We start from the raw sequence: 18,167 nt of genomic DNA, 5'->3' as shown, positions 1-18,167 counted from the left end.
GCCCGCTAAGGAAGACGGAGTTTGCTAGGAAATGATGACAAAGTATCTGGAAGAAAATGAACTGTCCGTGAAGTGGCCTTTATTAAATGTGTACGAGTGAATAAAGTATCTTGCAAATCGTCTGTTGGTATGCCGGTGCAGCTCCATCAATTGCAATCGGCGGGAGTTTTTGGGTTTAGTTCAGAAAGTGAATTTCATCGTCCAGTGCAGTCATCCACCATAAATTCACCGACTGACAGACACCTATCTCTCTCGCTAGCGTTTTGCCGGAAAACTCTCTGGCGATACTGTAATAGCTTCACGATTCCACAAGATGGCGCCAAATCCCCATCCAATGCAAAAGTACCAAACGTTGTCAGATGCAAAGTTTGGGCCTGCCATCTTCTTCGCCCCGCACACCTCTCGTGTGCTTCGAGTGCATTTTTCTTCCTCTTTTCCTGCTGCTCAATCATTTGTAAATCATTTAGCTGGAGTCGTATACTGAAATAAAGCAACTTTTTTTTTGTTCTCCCCGTGTTTTAGTGAATTGGAACGTGCTTGTTCGTTTTGCTGTTGATGTCGTAACTTGAGTGAAGTGTTTGGTCTTTGTAAAGATCCAGACGATTATATCATGACATCCGGATGATTCCATTGTCATATGCAGGTATTTAGAGACAGCGCTTGGAGTTCGAATTGACTGCATTTGAAAGCCTACGCACGTGCAGCCAGTTGTAACCAAAGTGCCTCCGTTGCATTTACAACTGAAACAAGGAACCTTTCCCAAATCTTGATGACTCAATCCAGCGTGGCACCCAGCAAAAGCAGAAAGAACTCCCCTCCACCTTCATTCGATCCGGCTCGGAAGACGACGAGGCCCTCGAGGAAATGCATTTGGAAGTTTTCAAAAGAGGAAGCGGAAAACGTTGCCCTCGTGAGCTGGGGAGTAGTAATTGGCTGAAACAAAAGAGAAGCAAGAGGAGATTAGGAATTGCCACAAAGGGAGCAAACGATTGTGTGTCCGATTGTGGTTGGCTTTTAAAGTTAAAGTCCCAACGATCGTCACACACACACACACATCTGGGTGTGGTGATATTCGTCCTCTGCATTTCACCCATCCCCGTGTGATTTGGATCCATCCCCTGGGGGAGAGGGGAGCAGCAGCGGCGCCGCGCTCGGGAATGATTTGGTGATCTAACCCCCCAAATTCCAACCCTTGATGCTGAGTGCCAAGCAGGGAGGCAACGGGTCCCATTTTTATAGTCTTTGGCATGACCCGGCCGGGGTTTGAACCCACAACCTTTCAGTCTCAGGGCGGGCACTCTACCACTAGGCCACTGAGCTGCTTTTGGGACCGACGCTTGGCCGGGAACACCGCCACCGCTGTCAAAAGCCACTTGAGCCAGGACCAGTCATTCCTAATCCCCTCTTGCTTCTTTCGCTCGCTCACCCAGCACTCTGGTATCTTGGCAACTCGAGAGCCCGTCGCGAAACCCTTCGGCCGTATCGAAAGCGGACAGAAAAGGCGGCGACAGAATGATGAGAATGTGAGGGAAAGGAATCCGTTGAGCCGAACGCAGACAGAATGAAAAGGAAGCTATCGCTCTATGGATCGCTCGGCAGCCGTCACTCGGCAAAACGGTGGCGAGCTCCAAATGTCTTTGTGAGGTGTGATTTACATGAGGAAATAAAGTGAACAAATTGTGTGGGTAATAATAAAGCACGATAACATATGTCTGAAGGCCCAGCAGCGACTCTACTTCCCAAGGGTGCTGAGGAGGCACAGCATTCCACAAAGACTGCTGGTGTCCTTCTATCGCTGCTCCATAACGTACTGCATGTGTTTGGCACTCCAGCTGCACTGCTGCTCAGAGGAGAAAGCTCCAAGGGGTCATCAACACAGCACAGAAGATGGTTGGCTGCCCTCTCCCCACACTGGAAGACTTGCACAAAACCCGCTGTCTCAAAAAAACACAGCAGAACATTCTGAAGGACACTTCCCACCCTGGCCACTCCCTTTTCGAACTGTTGCCATCAGATCAATTAGGTCAAAGACTAGCAGATTCGCCAACAGTTTTTACCCTACAGCGGTAGTCACATTGAATGCCGCTAAAGGAAAATGATTATGTCTGTGTATGTTCTTCTGTGGGTTTTTTAGCTTGTATTTTTGATCTTTTTATTCTATTTATTCTATTTCTTTTTTACTCATGCACTGATCGGTTGGCACTTTTTTAAATTTCGTTGTACATGTGTGACAATGACAATAAAGATTGATCTCTCTATCTCTCTATCTCTCTATCATCCATTGCCTTCACCCAATTATCTCAGCCGCATTCCTGCAGCAAGCATGAGAGTATTTGTCGGGATATTTGCAATCCATCATCACTTTGCCAAGAGCGGCCAGGAAGATGACTGATGCAACATTGCCACGAAAAGCGCTTGCTTTGGACGGGGTCGAGGGAGGTCGAGGGCTTCAGCTTTGCCTTTGTCCTCTGATGCAAAGCGGCAGAGCTACCAAAGGTGCGGAGCCGAGTCACAAAGTGAGTGACACGCCAGTCGTTTGAAGGCTTGGAATCCTGAGGATGTTGCTCAACCCGGAGGAGACAAAAGGAAGGACGTTCCGTCTTTATGAGTGCGATTGCAAACGTTTCCATCGCAAGCTGCTTCAAAGTTGCTTGCCAAAATTTAAAAAATGTAAAAGAATTAAAAAATCCTATATATATATATATATCAATAATATACAATTATTTTCAAATAATATATATATATATATATTTGAAAATAATTGTATTTATTGATTTATTTTGAATCCACTTTGAAGAATGCGCGCCAATACCGATTTTATGTAATGCGACCTCTGGACGAACTATAACAGAGTAAACTCAAGCATGATTTTTTTCAGATTGATTGAAAATGAAAAATAATGAATATAAAAATGCAATATATATATATATATATATATATCTTCTAAAGTAATTGTATTTATTTATTTAATGTAAAGCAACCTCTGGACGAACTATAACAGATTTTTTTTCAGATTGACAATGAAAAATAATTATAATAATAAATATATTTCTTTTAAAATAATTGTATTTATTTAATGTAATGCAACGTCTGGACGAACTATAACACATTTTTTTTCAGATTGATTGAAAATGAAAAATAATTATAATAATAAATACAATATGTATTTGAAAAATGTTGTATTTCTAATGCACTTCAAAGAATGCGTGCCACTACCGATTTGATGTTATGCAACAGCGGGACGAACTGTAAGAGCGTCAACTCGAGCATGATTTTTTTTCAGATCGATGCCAAGACAGGTACTGCATTGTAATCATTTTATGCCCACTCCAAAACAAGCGTGGCGCGCCATTTTGCACATTTGGCTGACTCATGAGCCCGTTCGTCTTGAACTCCTGATGACGGTAGTAATAAAGTTGGGCGCCATGCAACAACTTGCAAGACTTCACTGACGCTGACGTGACTCCCGTCATCCTGCCAGACGCTTTGACATTAAACGAAGCGCGCGTGGGCTCTGCGTGTCAAAGCGGCGTGACGTCACGCACCTTGGGGGTAGCAGGCAGAGCTCGCGTCCGACGGTCACTTGATTCGCTTGTCGAGTCTGAGCAGCCAGCCAGCCAGCGAGCCAGCCAACCCAACCCAACCCAGCCAACCAACCCAGCCAGCCAGCGCACCCACCCAGCCAGCCAGCCAGCCAGCCGCTCGCTCTCTGCGTCATCAGCATGAAGCTTGTGACAATCTTCTTGCTCTTCTGCGTCCACTCGGCAGGTGGTAAAACTTTTCACACTTTAGACGCAATCCGATTGATTGAAGTTGGTTCAAAGCGTCAAGCAATAAAGCAGCCAACCAAAAGGACTGTAGCCAATAAATTCATTGTCATCACAAGTCAGTCGAAAGCGTCAAAAGCTAAAAGACAAGCCATGTTGATTTGAAAAAGGCCCACTTTGTTGTCACGCGTGCAATGTTTTGCGCCTTCATTTTGGGAATTGCATTTGGACACGTCCATGGGGATGGTGGCAAAATGGCTCGCCGAGAACATCCCGAAAGCGACTTGCACAAATGACATAGCTCAATGCTAAAATCGACTTTGTGCCGTGAAGTAGCTTTCTGTCGGTACAATCGGTGGTGTCCTTTTAGTACACAGCGGGAGGAGTAAGAGCATGCTTTGGCCATCTCTGCTTTTCCAGATCCGGCACCGTGCAACGGCAAGCAGGATAAGGTGGTGTTCTGCCAAATAGGCGACGCCCTCATAATACCGACGCCCAATCCTGCAGCCGAGTGGCACTTCAAAACACAGACGGGGACCCTCCCATCAGGATTGGCTAAAGACGACACTGCTCCAGCAGGTTTAAAGGGCACCCTGACAGCAGCGGACACCGGCGTGTACTTTGCCACTTACCCTAATAATGTGGACAAGTACACCATCATTGTTGGTGCCGGTAAGTTACACGCCTATCGTCTGGGATGGGATGGCTGCGTGCCAGCGTTCCTTTTTGTGAAGAAAACAAAAGCGAGTCATTTGACCAGTCTACATGCGTTTGTACTTCGGCGCCGACCGCCTTCTTTGGCATTTGAGCGCCTGCGCTTGGACTTTGCTATTGCGGTGAATAACTCATACAACTGTTTTGGGCTTTTTCAGTGACCTGCCCCGAGGGCAATGCCGTTTGCAACGTCACGGCTGGTAAATCCATCAAATTGGATTCCACAGACACAGGGGTCACATGGATGTTTAAAGGCAAGGATGGCGCCGAAGCTGAAGTCACCGACAGCGCTGATCCGCCCAAGTTCACCGCCGAAAAGAAAGAGTTGGGCCTCTTCGACATAGGAAAAGCTGAAAGCGGGACGTACCAGGCCACGAAGAGCGGTACAGCCGCCAAAACGTTTAAAGTTGAAGTCCGAAGTAAGTTTGGCGTCGCGGCTCTCGCGCTCCTTTCACTCCCTTTACGCAAAGGATACCACGTGCTTGTTGAAAGTCTCGAGGTAGCCGCTCAGACAATTCAGAGAACACAGCGGCAGGCGGCGCGCATTGAAAAATTCGATTACTGCCGCCGCCGCTATTTGCTTTTAAGTGTCGCTCTTGAAATCTACTTGATCTTTTCACACCCTGGTTAAAAAGGTCAAAGTTTGGTTGGTTGGGATTTTTTCAAAGGCCCACCCTCTCCGACGTGCAATTGTTCCCGTGGCTCAGGATGACGAGACGAGGGGGCCCTTGGAAAATGCAAGCGGGACCCCGATTTGCATCTCATTTCCTCTTTCCCAACAGCTGCTGTCACTTCTGCCAAAGTGGTGAAGAGAAACGGCTGCGATTTGACCCTAGTGTGCAAGGTCATCGGTGAAGCCAAGGAAATCAAGTGGACCAAGGACGACACTGCCCTCGCTGCCAATCCTCCTAAGACCCAGATCCAGAACAACGTGTTGACCATCAGCTCCCTTGGGGCGACTGACAACGGTAAATACGTTTGCAAGGCCACAGAGTACGGGGGTGCCAACACCAAGGATAGCCCCGCGTTCACGTACACCTACGCAAGTAAGTAGAGGGCCCTTGGAAAGCACCATCCCAGAAATTTTGCCCGCCCCTTGCGAAGCGCAACTTCCTGTTTTTGACAGCTCCCGCAGCCATCTCCGAGGTCAGCATCCGCCAGAGTGGCAGGGTCCTCACGTGTGATGCCCAGGGTGACGTCCAAAGCTACCAGTGGCTGAGGGACGGAGAAAGTGTGCAACCGAGTGACGGCGCGGCTGGCAAGGACAGGTCCAAGTTCACTTTGGACCCTCAGGCCAAAGGCGACTTCATTTGCAAGGCGACCAGCTGCGATGGCACAGAGGTCGGGTCCAAGCCCTTCCTCGTCGACCCCGATGAGAACCCCGCTGACAACCCCGCTCACCCCGTTGACAATAGGAGTGAGTACTTGCATGTCAGTGGAGCAAGCCCCCCCCGCCCGGGCCAATGTTTGCCATCTTTGCTCTAGGACCGGGCGCAGCCATCCAGGGCGTGTCCTGCTCCGTCGCTCTGCTGGTGATAAGCGTCTTTGTCGGGCTCTACGTGATGATGCTGTAGACACCCGCCAGCCGGGTGAGCCGCCGTTTTTCGTCCACCGTGGCTGCGCTGCGCTTTTTCTAACCGGCGGCTCTCTGCTTTTCCTCAGACGAGACATCCTGGCGGCGCTTCCATTTTTCTTTTTTCATTCATTCATTCATTCATTCTGCAATTAAAAAAAAAAAAGAATCAAGCACGAAACACAGAAAGCGGATCGGGAGAAGCGGGAAGGCAGTGGCGGCGGCGGCGGCGTTGACGGCGACACGAGGCCCTCGCGCAATGGACACCCTCGTCCATCTGGCTTGAGGGAGCGTGACGCCTGAGCGGTTGGCCTTCGACTTGTTTGCAGCAGGGGAGGAGGGGCCGAGCCAGAGTTTTCTTATTCAATTTTCTTCTACTGATTGAATTGATTGTATTCTATGATTGAACTTTGGCATTGGGAAGGTTGGCAAACGTTTTGTTTCGACGCTCTGGAAGGTGGTTAACGCCATTGGGCGAATATGATGGCGACACGTAGCGCTATCGCTTCATTTCTTGTACTTAATTGATTACATTTACAATTGATTCTATGCATGCTTTGATTACTTAATTGATTACATTTACAATTGATTCTATGCATGCTTTGATTACATTTACATTTGATTCTATGCATGCTTTAGCATTGGGACTGTTGGCAAACGTTTGGTTTCGACGCTGGAAGGTGGTCAACGCGATTGGGTGAATTTGATGGTGCGACTTTGCATTTGCTTTGAGCGCGGTTGAATTGGATGGTGCAACTTTTGCGTTTGCTTTCAATAAAGGCTTACTCCCAGTTGGTGTCACTGAATCGCGCGCCACGCCATCTTGCGGCCCAACGGGCCAAGCGACTTTGCGTTTGCTTTCAACGCATTGGAAGCGCTTGGTGGAATTGGATGGTGCAGCTTTGCATTGGGGTCACGTAAAAGTCTTCATCCCGGTTTGTGTCACTGTATCGCCATCTTGTGGCCCAACGGGCCGATGCACTGCGGCTCATTTCACCACGGCACACAACAGGTTGAGACGAGCAGAGATCCAATGGACAGCCTAACAACTTTCTTGCGTGCACTTTTCAATCAAATGGAAGGGACACTTTGTTTGGCCAAAAGACTGGTGGCATTTTTCAAGGGACTTCCCCAAACACCCCACACCTTTTTTTTTTTTTGCCAAAACACGAGGCAATTTTCTATCAAACTTTCGTGCGTGATCTTTTCAATCAAATTGGAGGGACTCTTTTTGGAGTCTCCTGGCGTGCTGTACCTAATGAAGTGTCCGATTATTGGCGCTAGCAAGAAGGCCGTGCAGATCCTTTGAGGGCGGCGCCTTTTCGTGAGCCTTTTGTCTAATGATGTACAAACTTCCTACTCAGCTTCCTCTATTGGGACTTGAAGCTCTCGTCTTATGTGCAGTGACACCCTCGGCAGGTTTCAACACATTAAGTAAGTACACTATCCATTTTAAAGTCAGGCAAATCTCTGTATATTGATTGATTTTTTTTCCCTTAAACTAAAAATGTATTGATCACTTTTTTTTTTAAACTTTTTTATTCATTCCAATTTGTCGTAATTATGTCCATTTTAAAGAAATGTGTTCATAATTTGGGCTTTGCAAAAGATATTTTAAATTTTGTATAGATGTGTGTGTATATACACATTGGATATGATCAAAAATAATACCAAAAATATCTCTATAGTGGTAAATGGTAAATTGGGTCAATGTAACAAAACAAGCGCAAGTGCTCCGTAATTGATTGCTTTAGTGAGTAATACAAGACAAGTCAACATGAATATGTATAAAAAATAAAAAATAAACGGGAAGGGAGCAAATTTCCAACAAAGGACATCAACATTTACATTCCACTATCAGCATGGGAAAAGCAGTTACAGAGCAAGCATTTCCTCCAGTCAATCAAGTCTTGTCCTTTAAAGGAAAGTGAATGGAAAGTTCTATAGATAGCCTCCTGCTAACATTTCTGTTTTTGCTTTTGACAAACTTCAAGTTGGGTTCCATACACACACGCACACAGCATGAGCCCTGGAATGGTCATTACCTCTGATTGGGGCAGCATTGCTGCTTAATTCATATTCCACAAATGCAATATTAATCAGAATGCCATGTTTGGAATATTAGGGTGCCTAGAAGAATAAATGTTTTCAATGCTATTCTCTGATCATTTATTGGTAAATATTTTGCGGAGCTACCCCAGGTGACTTCATTTTACAAACACCTGTTTGAAGTAAACAGTGCACACTCGCAATTTTCACTGGGAACTCTTGTTGACCTTTGTTAATCTTCACAGGTCACAATGAGGAGAAGGGAAGCAGCCCTCAGCAAGCAGCAATCCACGCCTTGCCTTGGGAGAGGTCAGTGGCTATTATCTTTCCACCCAGCGACTGTCAGCGGGCTGTCAACAGCGTCTATTTATATTACAGCCGCACTGTCCTCGCAACATTGTTTTCCCACCGACCTACAGTAAGCTGCTAAAACTCAAACTCTAAACGAGTACATAAACAGCTCATTTGATCGGAGTGTAAACAAAACAATTTGATTGCGGGTGCCATGGTAAATATACGCGTTCCCTCATTGAACAAAAGTCTGCTAGGTTAATGCTTGAAAAGATATGATCAACAACTGGTGCAGCAACAGATGTAGACAGATAGGGTAACACAGGCATATAATATGACCAATGTATTTATTATTCTGCCTCCTGGTGGCCGAAATGTGTATACCAGATGTTTAGGTTGCTATCTAGAAGCTTCCCTTTTTTTTTTTTGCGACACCACCACCAGTTTCAACATCGCCCTCTGATTCAACCGCCCCTCCCAGTAGTCATGACGTTCCCAATGGCCTAAAATAGAGACGTGAGGATGGACACGCCAGACGAAGGCTTCATTACTGCCCCCACCTGAATGCGTAAACAGACTGGCCTCAAAGCTCAGTGAGGAGGAAGATACTGGGCAGACGAGAAGGTGTCAGCTCTAGCAAGCGAGCAAGACATTTCCAGAAGAGGCCAGAGCAAATGTTATAAGTGTTGAGCAAGAAGAGCAAACGAGTAGAAGCAGGCAGCATGGCCAAAGTCACCACAGAAGGTAGGATACAAGAAAAGCTCGCTACGCCGTACTGGAAAATTACAAGAACTTTTTAAAGTTGGAATGAATGGCGATAAAGTAAGACTCAACAAAAAAATGAAGTTTGACTCTTAATCGGGATTCTAACCATGGTTATGGAAAGTATGTTTTTTTTTTTGCAAAGTATAAACCATCCAATTGCTTCAAATCCAACAAGTTATCATTTTGTATGAATTGAAGTTATCAGTTCTTATAAAGTAGGAAAGTCTGCGTGGTCAGGTTTTGTCGTTTTCCAGGGCTGTAGGTCAAGGTCGAGCGAGGAATTGCTCAGCTGTCGCGTTTATGGCAGGCACACACGTGGCACACGCCTATAGAAGCACGGAGGCCGTGACGGACGGACAGTGTGCCGGGGTGGCGGCACGCGTGAAGATAAAGTTACGCGTTTGCACGGCGACGGCAGTCTCGTACGACAAACTACATTTCGGTTCCTTCACAAACTCAGCCAACTCAATAAAACATCTGCTGTCCCTTGTGTCATCATATTAAGTTCAGTTTAAAAACAGATTTAGAGAGAAGTCCAATCCAGTCAGGCCAAAAGATCATGAGAACCGAAACTATGAAATGCTAATATTGACATATTCCACTTTAGTGACAAGCTGGAATTTTGGTTTGGATTTCTGTCAAGGTTTACAAGCTACATTTGACTGACAGCAGGAAACTCAGCCTAACCACCAAAGAAAACACTTGCACCAAATGTACAAATAATAATTTCCTCAGCCACAGAAACCTGCAAAAAGGAAAAAAAAAATGCTGCACTCTCCATGCTAGGCTAGTAGTTAGCGCTGTGTGGTCTCAGGGAGGGACTCTGTTTTTGTTGCCCACGTGCGGAACACACAAAAGCCAGGGACTGTCAAGTATGGACGGGAACATGTTTACTGGTGTAGGGTTTCAAAGCCTGTCAGGTTCTCAAGCAGGTCAGGCCTCCCGCTGGTGGCTCAACTTCATATGACTGGCATTGCATGCATGTTCTTTCTACCAGCATAGAGCAAGAACTGCTGCACGTTAGCAACTCGCTAAGTCGACTGTAAAAAATAAAAAAATAAACGCATTTCATGTAGATTATCTTTGGCTTTGCACAGTGACGTCTGCTGAGACTTCACACTTGAATCCATCGGAGAAACTGTGCTTCTGTTAGCTACTAGCACCATGCTGCACCATTAAAATCAAGCAAAATATACCTTTGCAGAGGTGCCACGGCTTTTCCGAAAAATATCCATGAGCGATGTGGATGAGAAGGTACGTCTCCTGGCCGAAAAAGTCTACGCCTCCGCCTTGAAGGAGGAGGACACCAAGGACGCCATGGCCCTGTTCACTGTGCCCGAGGACTGTCCCATCGGTCTGCGAGAGGACCGCGAGCGCACGCTACAGAAAGAGTTGGCCGAGCAGCAGTCCAAGGAGACGGTCATGAGGTATAAGGGGGTGACGACTCGACACCTGACAGATTTGGTCGGTTTTCTCTTGAGCCATTTTCTCCATGTGTGGCACCAGGAAGAAGACCTTCATGATGAAGCGTTCCCAGTCCCTGCAGATTCCCACCGGAGATTGGAGCCTGTTGGCGCATTCGCCCGCGATCTCCCCAACCACGCCCGAGCCGTCTTTTTCAGAGAGCTTCCCCGATTTCCAGAGAGTGACAATCAGCGGAGACTACTGCGCCGGGGTAAACATGGCCAACGACCTTCATGGCGGCGCCCTTCTGCAGCTGCTACTGGCTGGCAAAGGCCAAGGCCAAGTAGGCGTTTTATTTAGATTCCCCGATGTGATACGGAATTCATGCGCTTATCCCAGATCACCGTGGAGGATTACGAGCAAGCGGCCAAGAGCCTCCTGAGAGCGCTGTTCATCAGGGAAAAGTACTCCCGACTGGCTTACCACCGCTTTCCCAGGACCATTGCCCGGTTCCTTCGAAACGCAGAGGGAGAGAAGTGGCGAGAGGAGGACGAGGTCTTGCCAGGTTGGAAATCATTTTTGGTTTTGGGTCAAGTACAGTAAACCGCCGTCTCGTCGCAATTTCATTAAAGATCCATCTCTCAACTGTAGACGTCTGGCCGTTCCCCCGTGAAGACGAGGACCCGTACTCCATGGAGGGCATCCCCGAGAACTTGGAGTACCAGATGCAGATGAAGGACGGTATCGTTCACGTTTACAACAACGCAGAGGCCCTGAAACAGCAGCAACCTCGCACGCTCCCCTACCCGGACTTTGAGACCTTTGCAATCGACCTGAGCCACGTCCTTGCCATGATTGCTGATGGCCCCACGTAAGCATCATCTATATGGCACAGTTGACATTGCTAGAAGCTCACAGCAACAACAACAAAAAAAAAAAAATCCACATCGGTCACACGCCTATTTTAACGCATTCACAGCCATTGACGGCTATAGACGTTCAAGATTTTAATTGGATTGGCATTTTTAATTAAAGGATATTCCCCAATGTCTTGCAGGAAAACATACTGCCACAGACGACTGAACTTTTTATCCTCCAAATTTTACCTTCATGAAATGATGAATGAAATGGCTGAGCTCAAGGAGCTGAAGAGTGTTCCACATAGAGATTTTTACAACGTCAGAAAGGTCGGTTGAAGTTTTACTAAATCATTACCACGTTTGAGTTCTAAAACCAAGCCGTTCAATCAAAGGTGGATACGCACATACATGCTGCCGCCTGCATGAATCAAAAGCACTTGTTGAAGTTCATCAAGACCACTTACCAGACAGAGAAAAGCCGTGTAGTCCTGGAGAAGGGCGGCCAGAAGTATACGCTGGAGCAGGTCTTCAAAAATCTCAACATGGACCCCTATGACCTCACGGTGGATTCTCTGGACGTGCATGCTGTAAGGACAAAAAGCATTGAAGTGGTCAACGCTACAAGTGCAAAGAGTTTATATTTGATCTTTTCAGGGGAGACAAACATTCCATCGCTTTGACAAATTCAACTCCAAGTACAACCCGGTGGGTGCCAGCGAATTGCGAGAGATTTACCTCAAGACTGACAACTACATCGAGGGAGATTATTTTGCACGTCTCGTCAAGGTATGTTGACTTTTATCAGAGCAGTTTAAGGACAATAGAATTTTAAAAGGTATATCAAGAATCTCCATCTTGTATCTGTTTCAGGAGGTAGCAAAGGACCTGGAGGAGAGCAAGTACCAACACGCCGAGCCTCGTCTGTCCATTTACGGAAGATCAGCCAGCGAATGGGAGGGGCTTGCCACCTGGTTTATTCAGCACAAAGTCCATTCACCCAACTTGAGATGGATGATCCAGGTTCCTCGGATCTAGTAAGTGTTCTTGGTTCCATCTAGGTCCAAAAAGACTTTCTGAATGTTCACCAATTGATGTTCCTCTGTCCAACAGTGACATTTTCAGGTCAAAGAAACTGATAACAAACTTTGCAAAGATGCTAGAGAACATCTTCATCCCCATCTTTGAGGCAACAATCAACCCGCAAAAGCACCCAGCGCTTCATGTTTTTCTAAAATATGTAAATATTGACAAGCGTCAACCAAACAAATGTTTAGTAATGTTTCTCTGCTAACATTGCTCTTCCTCTGTTGTGTTCATCTCCTTCTGCAGGTGACAGGATTTGACAGCGTGGATGACGAGTCCAAACACAGTGACCACTTGTTTTCATACAAAAGTCCAAAGCCTGAATCGTGGACCGCAGAGGATAACCCGCCGTACACCTACTACCTGTTCTACATGTACGCTAACATCATGGTACTCAACAACCTGCGCAAGTGAGTCCTTTCGTTTGGTAGAACTCAGTGGTGTTTTCACTTCACTTGTTGGGCGCAGACTTGACATATTTGATACAGACTTCAATAATAAAACAAACAAACAGTAGAAACCTGAAAATTTCAGATATAACGTACCAGCGAAGGGGTTTGGGTAGTCTCATCGAGCGGAGTTCTTCGGCGGGCAAACCCGAGCAAACAATTGAAATGAACTAATCAGCGGAGAGGACATGACACCCCGCCGCCCTCTATTTAAAAAAAAAAAAAAAAAAAACGGTCTATTTTAATATAAATGCTTCTAGGGTTGTCAGCGGTTGCGGTTTTAGAGACTTTTAAGAGTTATTTTAAAATGGTTATTCTAATGCTTGATGATGTTAATAAAAAAGTACTATCGTCTCCCCCGCGCGCCATTTTGAATTAGAATCGGTTTCCGGAGGCATACGTCACAGAAAATAAACTAATTTGATTGGACAGTTTTTATAAAACAAGAAACAGCCGCGGCAAATGGCGTGCGTTGGAAACCCGGAGTGGGTGTGGCTTGCCAGGCTGAAGAAATAATAAAACTGAATAAATGCTAAAAAAAAACAAAAAAAACCAGACAAACAAACCACATGGTGCCACTGTTTTTGTAACACACATTTTTTGCATCCCTCAAAAGTGAGCGTGGGTTGAACACCTTCCAGTTCCGTCCCCACTGTGGCGAGGCAGGCTCCATCACTCACCTGGTGTCCGCCTTCTTGACGGCGGATAACATCTCCCACGGCCTCAACTTGAAGAAGGTAATGCCGTCTTGTGCTTTGACAAAAAAAAATTTCCATCACAAACTCAGACAAAAAGACATTTGGAGAATCGGCACCTAAGAATCAAAACCTCAAATGATCACAATATGTTTATCTCACCTTGCCGAGACATTTTGCATTCCCTGATGTTGGAAATCTAGTCCTTAAATCCTCATTTGGTACATCTCCTGTCCACCAGAGTCCAGTGTTGCAGTACCTGTACTACCTGGCCCAGGTCCCCATCGCCATGTCACCGCTGAGCAACAATAGCCTGTTCCTTCAATACTCCAAAAACCCACTGCGGGAGTTTCTCCAGAAGGGCCTGTGTGTGTCGCTGTCCACCGACGACCCCATGCAGTTCCACTACACAAAGGTTCGAACCCCTGCAAGACGACACACGCGGGCTTGCAGAGCGAGACATAATTGGAGTTGAAACATTCACAGGAAGCGTTGATGGAGGAGTACGCCATCGCGGCTCAGCTCTGGAAACTCAGCACCTGCGACTTGTGCGAGATCGCCAGAAATAGTGTGCTGCAAAGCGGTTTGTCGCACCAGGTGAATACTATCTTCAAATATTTTTAAGCTGGACAAAATTTAAATTCATATAAATCTGTGTGAGAAAGTACAATCCACGTTTTCTTGTATTGCTTCCAGGACAAGAAACATTTCCTGGGCTCCAACTATCTGCAAGACGGCCCCGAGGGCAACGACATAGGACGCACAAACGTGGCGCAAATCCGCATGGCGTACCGCCACGAGACACTATGCAACGAACTCAGCTTTTTAGTGGACGCCGTCAAAGCGGACGCCACCATTCCAGCGGTGGAGTGACATGAGTTTGGAAAGGTTTTAACGTTTTTTTTTTTTTTTACACAGAAAACACGAGCACATTTTGCATGTTCAACAAGAATATGAGATCAAAAAACTGAGTTGACAAATGCCCAATTTTAAGTAGAATTTTTTTTTACAAGTTTAGATGTGAAATGTTATTCTTAAAAATGTCTACGTGTAAATAAACTTAAATATGAAGATGCCTTGCATTTTCAATTTTCACAATCATACACAATATTTATTTGTATATTAATTAGATATCGATTGCTATTTTTAAAAATGCCCTTTCAAATGAGTGCAAAAGGTAACTTTATTCAAGATAATGCAGTCATGCCTCAATCCAGCCATATTAAGACAAGTTAAAGCAGATTTGGGCAGCCTAAGAAAAACTCAATGTAGCATATAATATTTAATAACACATTATCACGCAAAATCCTTTACATAAATGACTTATGAATTGATAAAAGAGCAGATCGAATAATGTTTTTCCCTGACAGAATTAAAAGCTAAAAAAAATTGAAATACTTCTGCTACTATCAATCAATGTGATTACGTTAAGTTCCGGACGTTTTGTGGAAAACGGACCTCTAAGAACCCTTCTTCAATGTTAAGACGCCACCTGGTGGCCATACAATGCATTACACTTACAGAATTAAATGTTCGAAGTGGGCAAAATAACGAATCAATGTAAAATAAATAGACGAATGATATAATTTGTTGTAGTGCAAACAGTACAGCAAAGTCAGCAATAAATCGGGTAAAATCGAACAATGTACATTTTTTGGATTATATTTTTACGAAATAAACCCAAAATCCACACAAAATAGATTTTATAAATGAATTCTGGATATACACAGCAATAAAGGTAACTAATCTATCTAATATATAGCTTTCCACTAATTAGAACAATTCAACATATTTTCAGAGATATATGTTTCAAACACTCAATAAAAGGCTCAGAAAAATCTGGAACAAAGTACAGTACTTCGTGTGCAGATTAAATGTGAAAATTTCACATAAATGGTAAAAATAAGGCGCAGTGCTTCACTATTCTTCAAACTAAATGTCATTCATTATTCATAAGCTCATCAGGGATATTAATTACATAGCAACATGCTGGTTTATAACAACTGGGGGGGAAAAAAAGCAGGTTTTTGACTAAAATGTGTTCCCTTCATGTGAACTTCCTGTTTTCTCTGATGCTAAATGCAGTGAAATCGAAAAGGCAGTGAGAAGTGACAACCACAACTTGGTGCTACCTCAATGTCAGTTTCATGACCCAGTTCGTAACTCATATATTCTGTCATTAAAAAATTACTACAGTAATGTGAAACAACATTACAAGAGCAAATGGAAGAGAGTAGAAGAGAACTTACAGTAATACAGTAGATTGTATTGTATGTGTGCCTTTAAGGGGCGTGGCCTCATGAGTCAAGTTGGCCGTTAAGTTTGCGTGTGAGCACTTGGGCGTGAGTTGTGGCCCACAGCAGCTCCTTGCGGGTGTCTTATTTTGTATTTGTATGGGTAAATGTTTATCCCGTTCAAGAAATGCGCAAAAGTGCATCAGTGACTGTGGCTCTCCTTGCCCACATGCCGGGTGTTTATAAAGGCCAACATTTGTATGGAATTTTTTTTCCGTGAGTTCATATGGTAAATAATAATAATAATAATATGATAGGATCATGAGGATTTTATGATGGCACTAGTTTGACCCGAGAACATGAGTTCCGATGGGAAAGACGATTTTTTTCGTGGAACGGATTGTTCCACTTTGGAGGTTCTGGTGTCATGTGACCTCCAGCAACATTTTGCAGCACACCTACTCCCAACCACGAGAGAATGTTCAGTGAAAGTGACGTGTTTTTTGTTTACTTGTCGCGTCAAGGCTGATGCGGGTGTCCCGCCTCGTCGGCCAAGTTGAGGATGTATCCCGCCATGTCGTTCTCGGTGGGGAAGTCGGACATCACCCACGAGTCGTTGGCGGCCGTCACCTGTAGGCGGCACATGGGGCAGTTGCGGCTCCTGCGGGAACACGTTAAGCGCACGCGGCATTTTAGCATTTTTGCTGCATTGTTAGCGTGACCTAGCTTACCATTTGTCGATGCACTTTTGGCAGAAGCGGTGAGTGCACGGCAGGATGAGGTCGGCTTTGCAGTCCATACAGATGCAGCACTCCTCGTCATCAGTCAACTCCTTCACTCTGCAGAAGGGGGTGTGGGGGAGTCAGGCGTCAAATCACCCGTTAGCTTCTGGTTCCAATAACCTTTGACATGCAGGTCACTAACCACAATGATTTATTCCAACAGATTCTTGATTGTTTTCCTACCAACCTGCCCATCCACATGCTGGCCTGACAGGCGTCAGGGGCGAGAGGTGGCATGCAAGAAGCCTCTGGATTGGTGGTGGTGGTGGCGGCGGCGGCGCCCTCTGCGGCCAGCACACTGGCGGCTTGGCTGGTCATGTCACAGTACAGCTGGATGAACTGGTACAGATTCATGATGCGCGACGCCTCAACCGTGCCGTTGGTCTTGTTGATCTGGCGGGAAGCGGAGCAAGTCACATGGTGACTCAAAAGCCAACCAAAGAATGGCAAACGCAAATGACTGGAACGCACGGGAGAAGTGAAACAAAATAAGATTACAGTGAAGATTGAATGTCGCTCTTTCCTGTTCTCACCTTAGTGCAAAGGATCCTAACAGCTACCTTCCACAAGGCGCTGGCATCCGATCCCGGTTGGACCTCAAACAGCAGGTGCTTGTGTTGCCCCGCAGCTAATTTAGCAGTCCTGCCGAGAGTAGAAAAATAGAATTATCCAGCAATATTTGTATAAAAGGCCAGTTCACCAATGAGGGTGAATGATGAATGTATTGTGCACAATGAACAATTAAAGTATGTATGTGTGCTTACAAGTCATTGAGCTCCGCCACCCTGGCCAAAAACTCCTCGTAGGTGAGGTAGCCGCTGTCCCGCATCAAGCCGACATGTTTGAGCAACTTCTCAGGGATACGCGCCGCTTGTCCTGAGATCTGCTGGCCCATTCCAAAGGCAGCAGCAAGTGACACACCACGGGCATTCACTTCTGCAGTGCACAGAATGGAAGAAATTGCCGATGAAATTGAGCAATTGTCGGATATTTATGGTGGACGCAGATTGAGCAGTAATAACGCTCGGCTGGCACATGCAAGTGCAAAATTAGCATTTCAAAAATCATTTTTGATTGCGAGGTGTCACATCCAGCAACACGGCTTGCACAGAAAACGAAGGTGTTAAGAACATCTTTGGGATTTCAAATATTAATAGTGCACTTATGAGGGGATTAAGAAAATAACAGCTTACATAATAATGAAAATCTCTGGCGAAAGTTCGCCACAGAAAGCTTCTGCTGTTTGTTGATATGAATCCGTCGCGCTGTGATGATGTCATAAGACACGTGTTATCTGATTGGCCCTTTCCTCTGTCAATATGATGCGATTGGCCTGGTCAAACTGTAGCTTCATCCAATCAGGACACGACCTCCCCATACGCCTCCAAAGACGAGTGGCTGTAATGACTTAAGATGGTCTCTAGGTGGCAGCAAAGTAAAACACAACTCACCTGCCAATCTGAATCTTGCAGCCAGCGAAAATCACTTCACTCAGCAGATA

The 18,167-nt window shown here is 45.5% G+C and overlaps 2 protein-coding genes and 1 long non-coding RNA gene across 4 annotated transcripts; 2 read left to right on the top strand and 1 right to left on the bottom strand.

Moving 5' to 3' along the window:
* Positions 1-7,369: 7,369 nt before the first annotated feature.
* ampd3b (adenosine monophosphate deaminase 3b) lies at positions 7,370-14,561 on the top strand. Of its 2 annotated transcripts, XM_037254086.1 has the most exons (17): positions 7,411-7,488; positions 8,349-8,412; positions 8,839-9,138; positions 10,364-10,586; positions 10,666-10,834; positions 10,963-11,128; positions 11,215-11,434; positions 11,621-11,750; positions 11,816-12,010; positions 12,078-12,209; positions 12,294-12,457; positions 12,534-12,660; positions 12,753-12,916; positions 13,572-13,692; positions 13,892-14,065; positions 14,137-14,247; positions 14,347-14,561. In XM_037254086.1, the coding sequence occupies exons 3-17, from the start codon at positions 9,117-9,119 to the stop codon at positions 14,521-14,523; spliced, it is 2,295 nt and encodes a 764-aa protein (XP_037109981.1). In that variant the 5' UTR covers positions 7,411-7,488; positions 8,349-8,412; positions 8,839-9,116; the 3' UTR covers positions 14,524-14,561. The 2 variants fall into 2 exon arrangements, with proteins under 2 accessions (XP_037109980.1, XP_037109981.1); XM_037254085.1 differs by lacking the exon at positions 8,839-9,138 and having other exon boundaries at positions 7,370-7,488.
* Positions 14,562-15,497: 936 nt separating this feature from the next.
* On the top strand, positions 15,498-15,889 carry LOC119124307. Its single transcript, XR_005098251.1, has 2 exons — positions 15,498-15,642; positions 15,674-15,889. It is a non-coding gene; the product is annotated as an uncharacterized LOC119124307 (long non-coding RNA).
* A 259-nt stretch (positions 15,890-16,148) lies between these two features.
* On the bottom strand, positions 16,149-17,968 carry rnf141 (ring finger protein 141). Its single transcript, XM_037254090.1, has 6 exons — positions 17,860-17,968; positions 17,431-17,602; positions 17,200-17,308; positions 16,854-17,059; positions 16,616-16,723; positions 16,149-16,545 (listed from the first exon to the last, which is right to left on the bottom strand). The coding sequence occupies exons 2-6, from the start codon at positions 17,559-17,561 to the stop codon at positions 16,404-16,406; spliced, it is 696 nt and encodes a 231-aa protein (XP_037109985.1). The 5' UTR covers positions 17,562-17,602; positions 17,860-17,968; the 3' UTR covers positions 16,149-16,403.
* Positions 17,969-18,167: the final 199 nt, after the last annotated feature.

This window comes from Syngnathus acus, chromosome 6, assembly GCF_901709675.1.
Source record: "Syngnathus acus chromosome 6, fSynAcu1.2, whole genome shotgun sequence".
Classification (NCBI taxonomy): Eukaryota; Metazoa; Chordata; class Actinopteri; order Syngnathiformes; family Syngnathidae; genus Syngnathus; species Syngnathus acus.
Note: the sequence above shows the minus strand (reverse complement) of the source record. Positions and strands in the feature narration are given on the sequence as shown.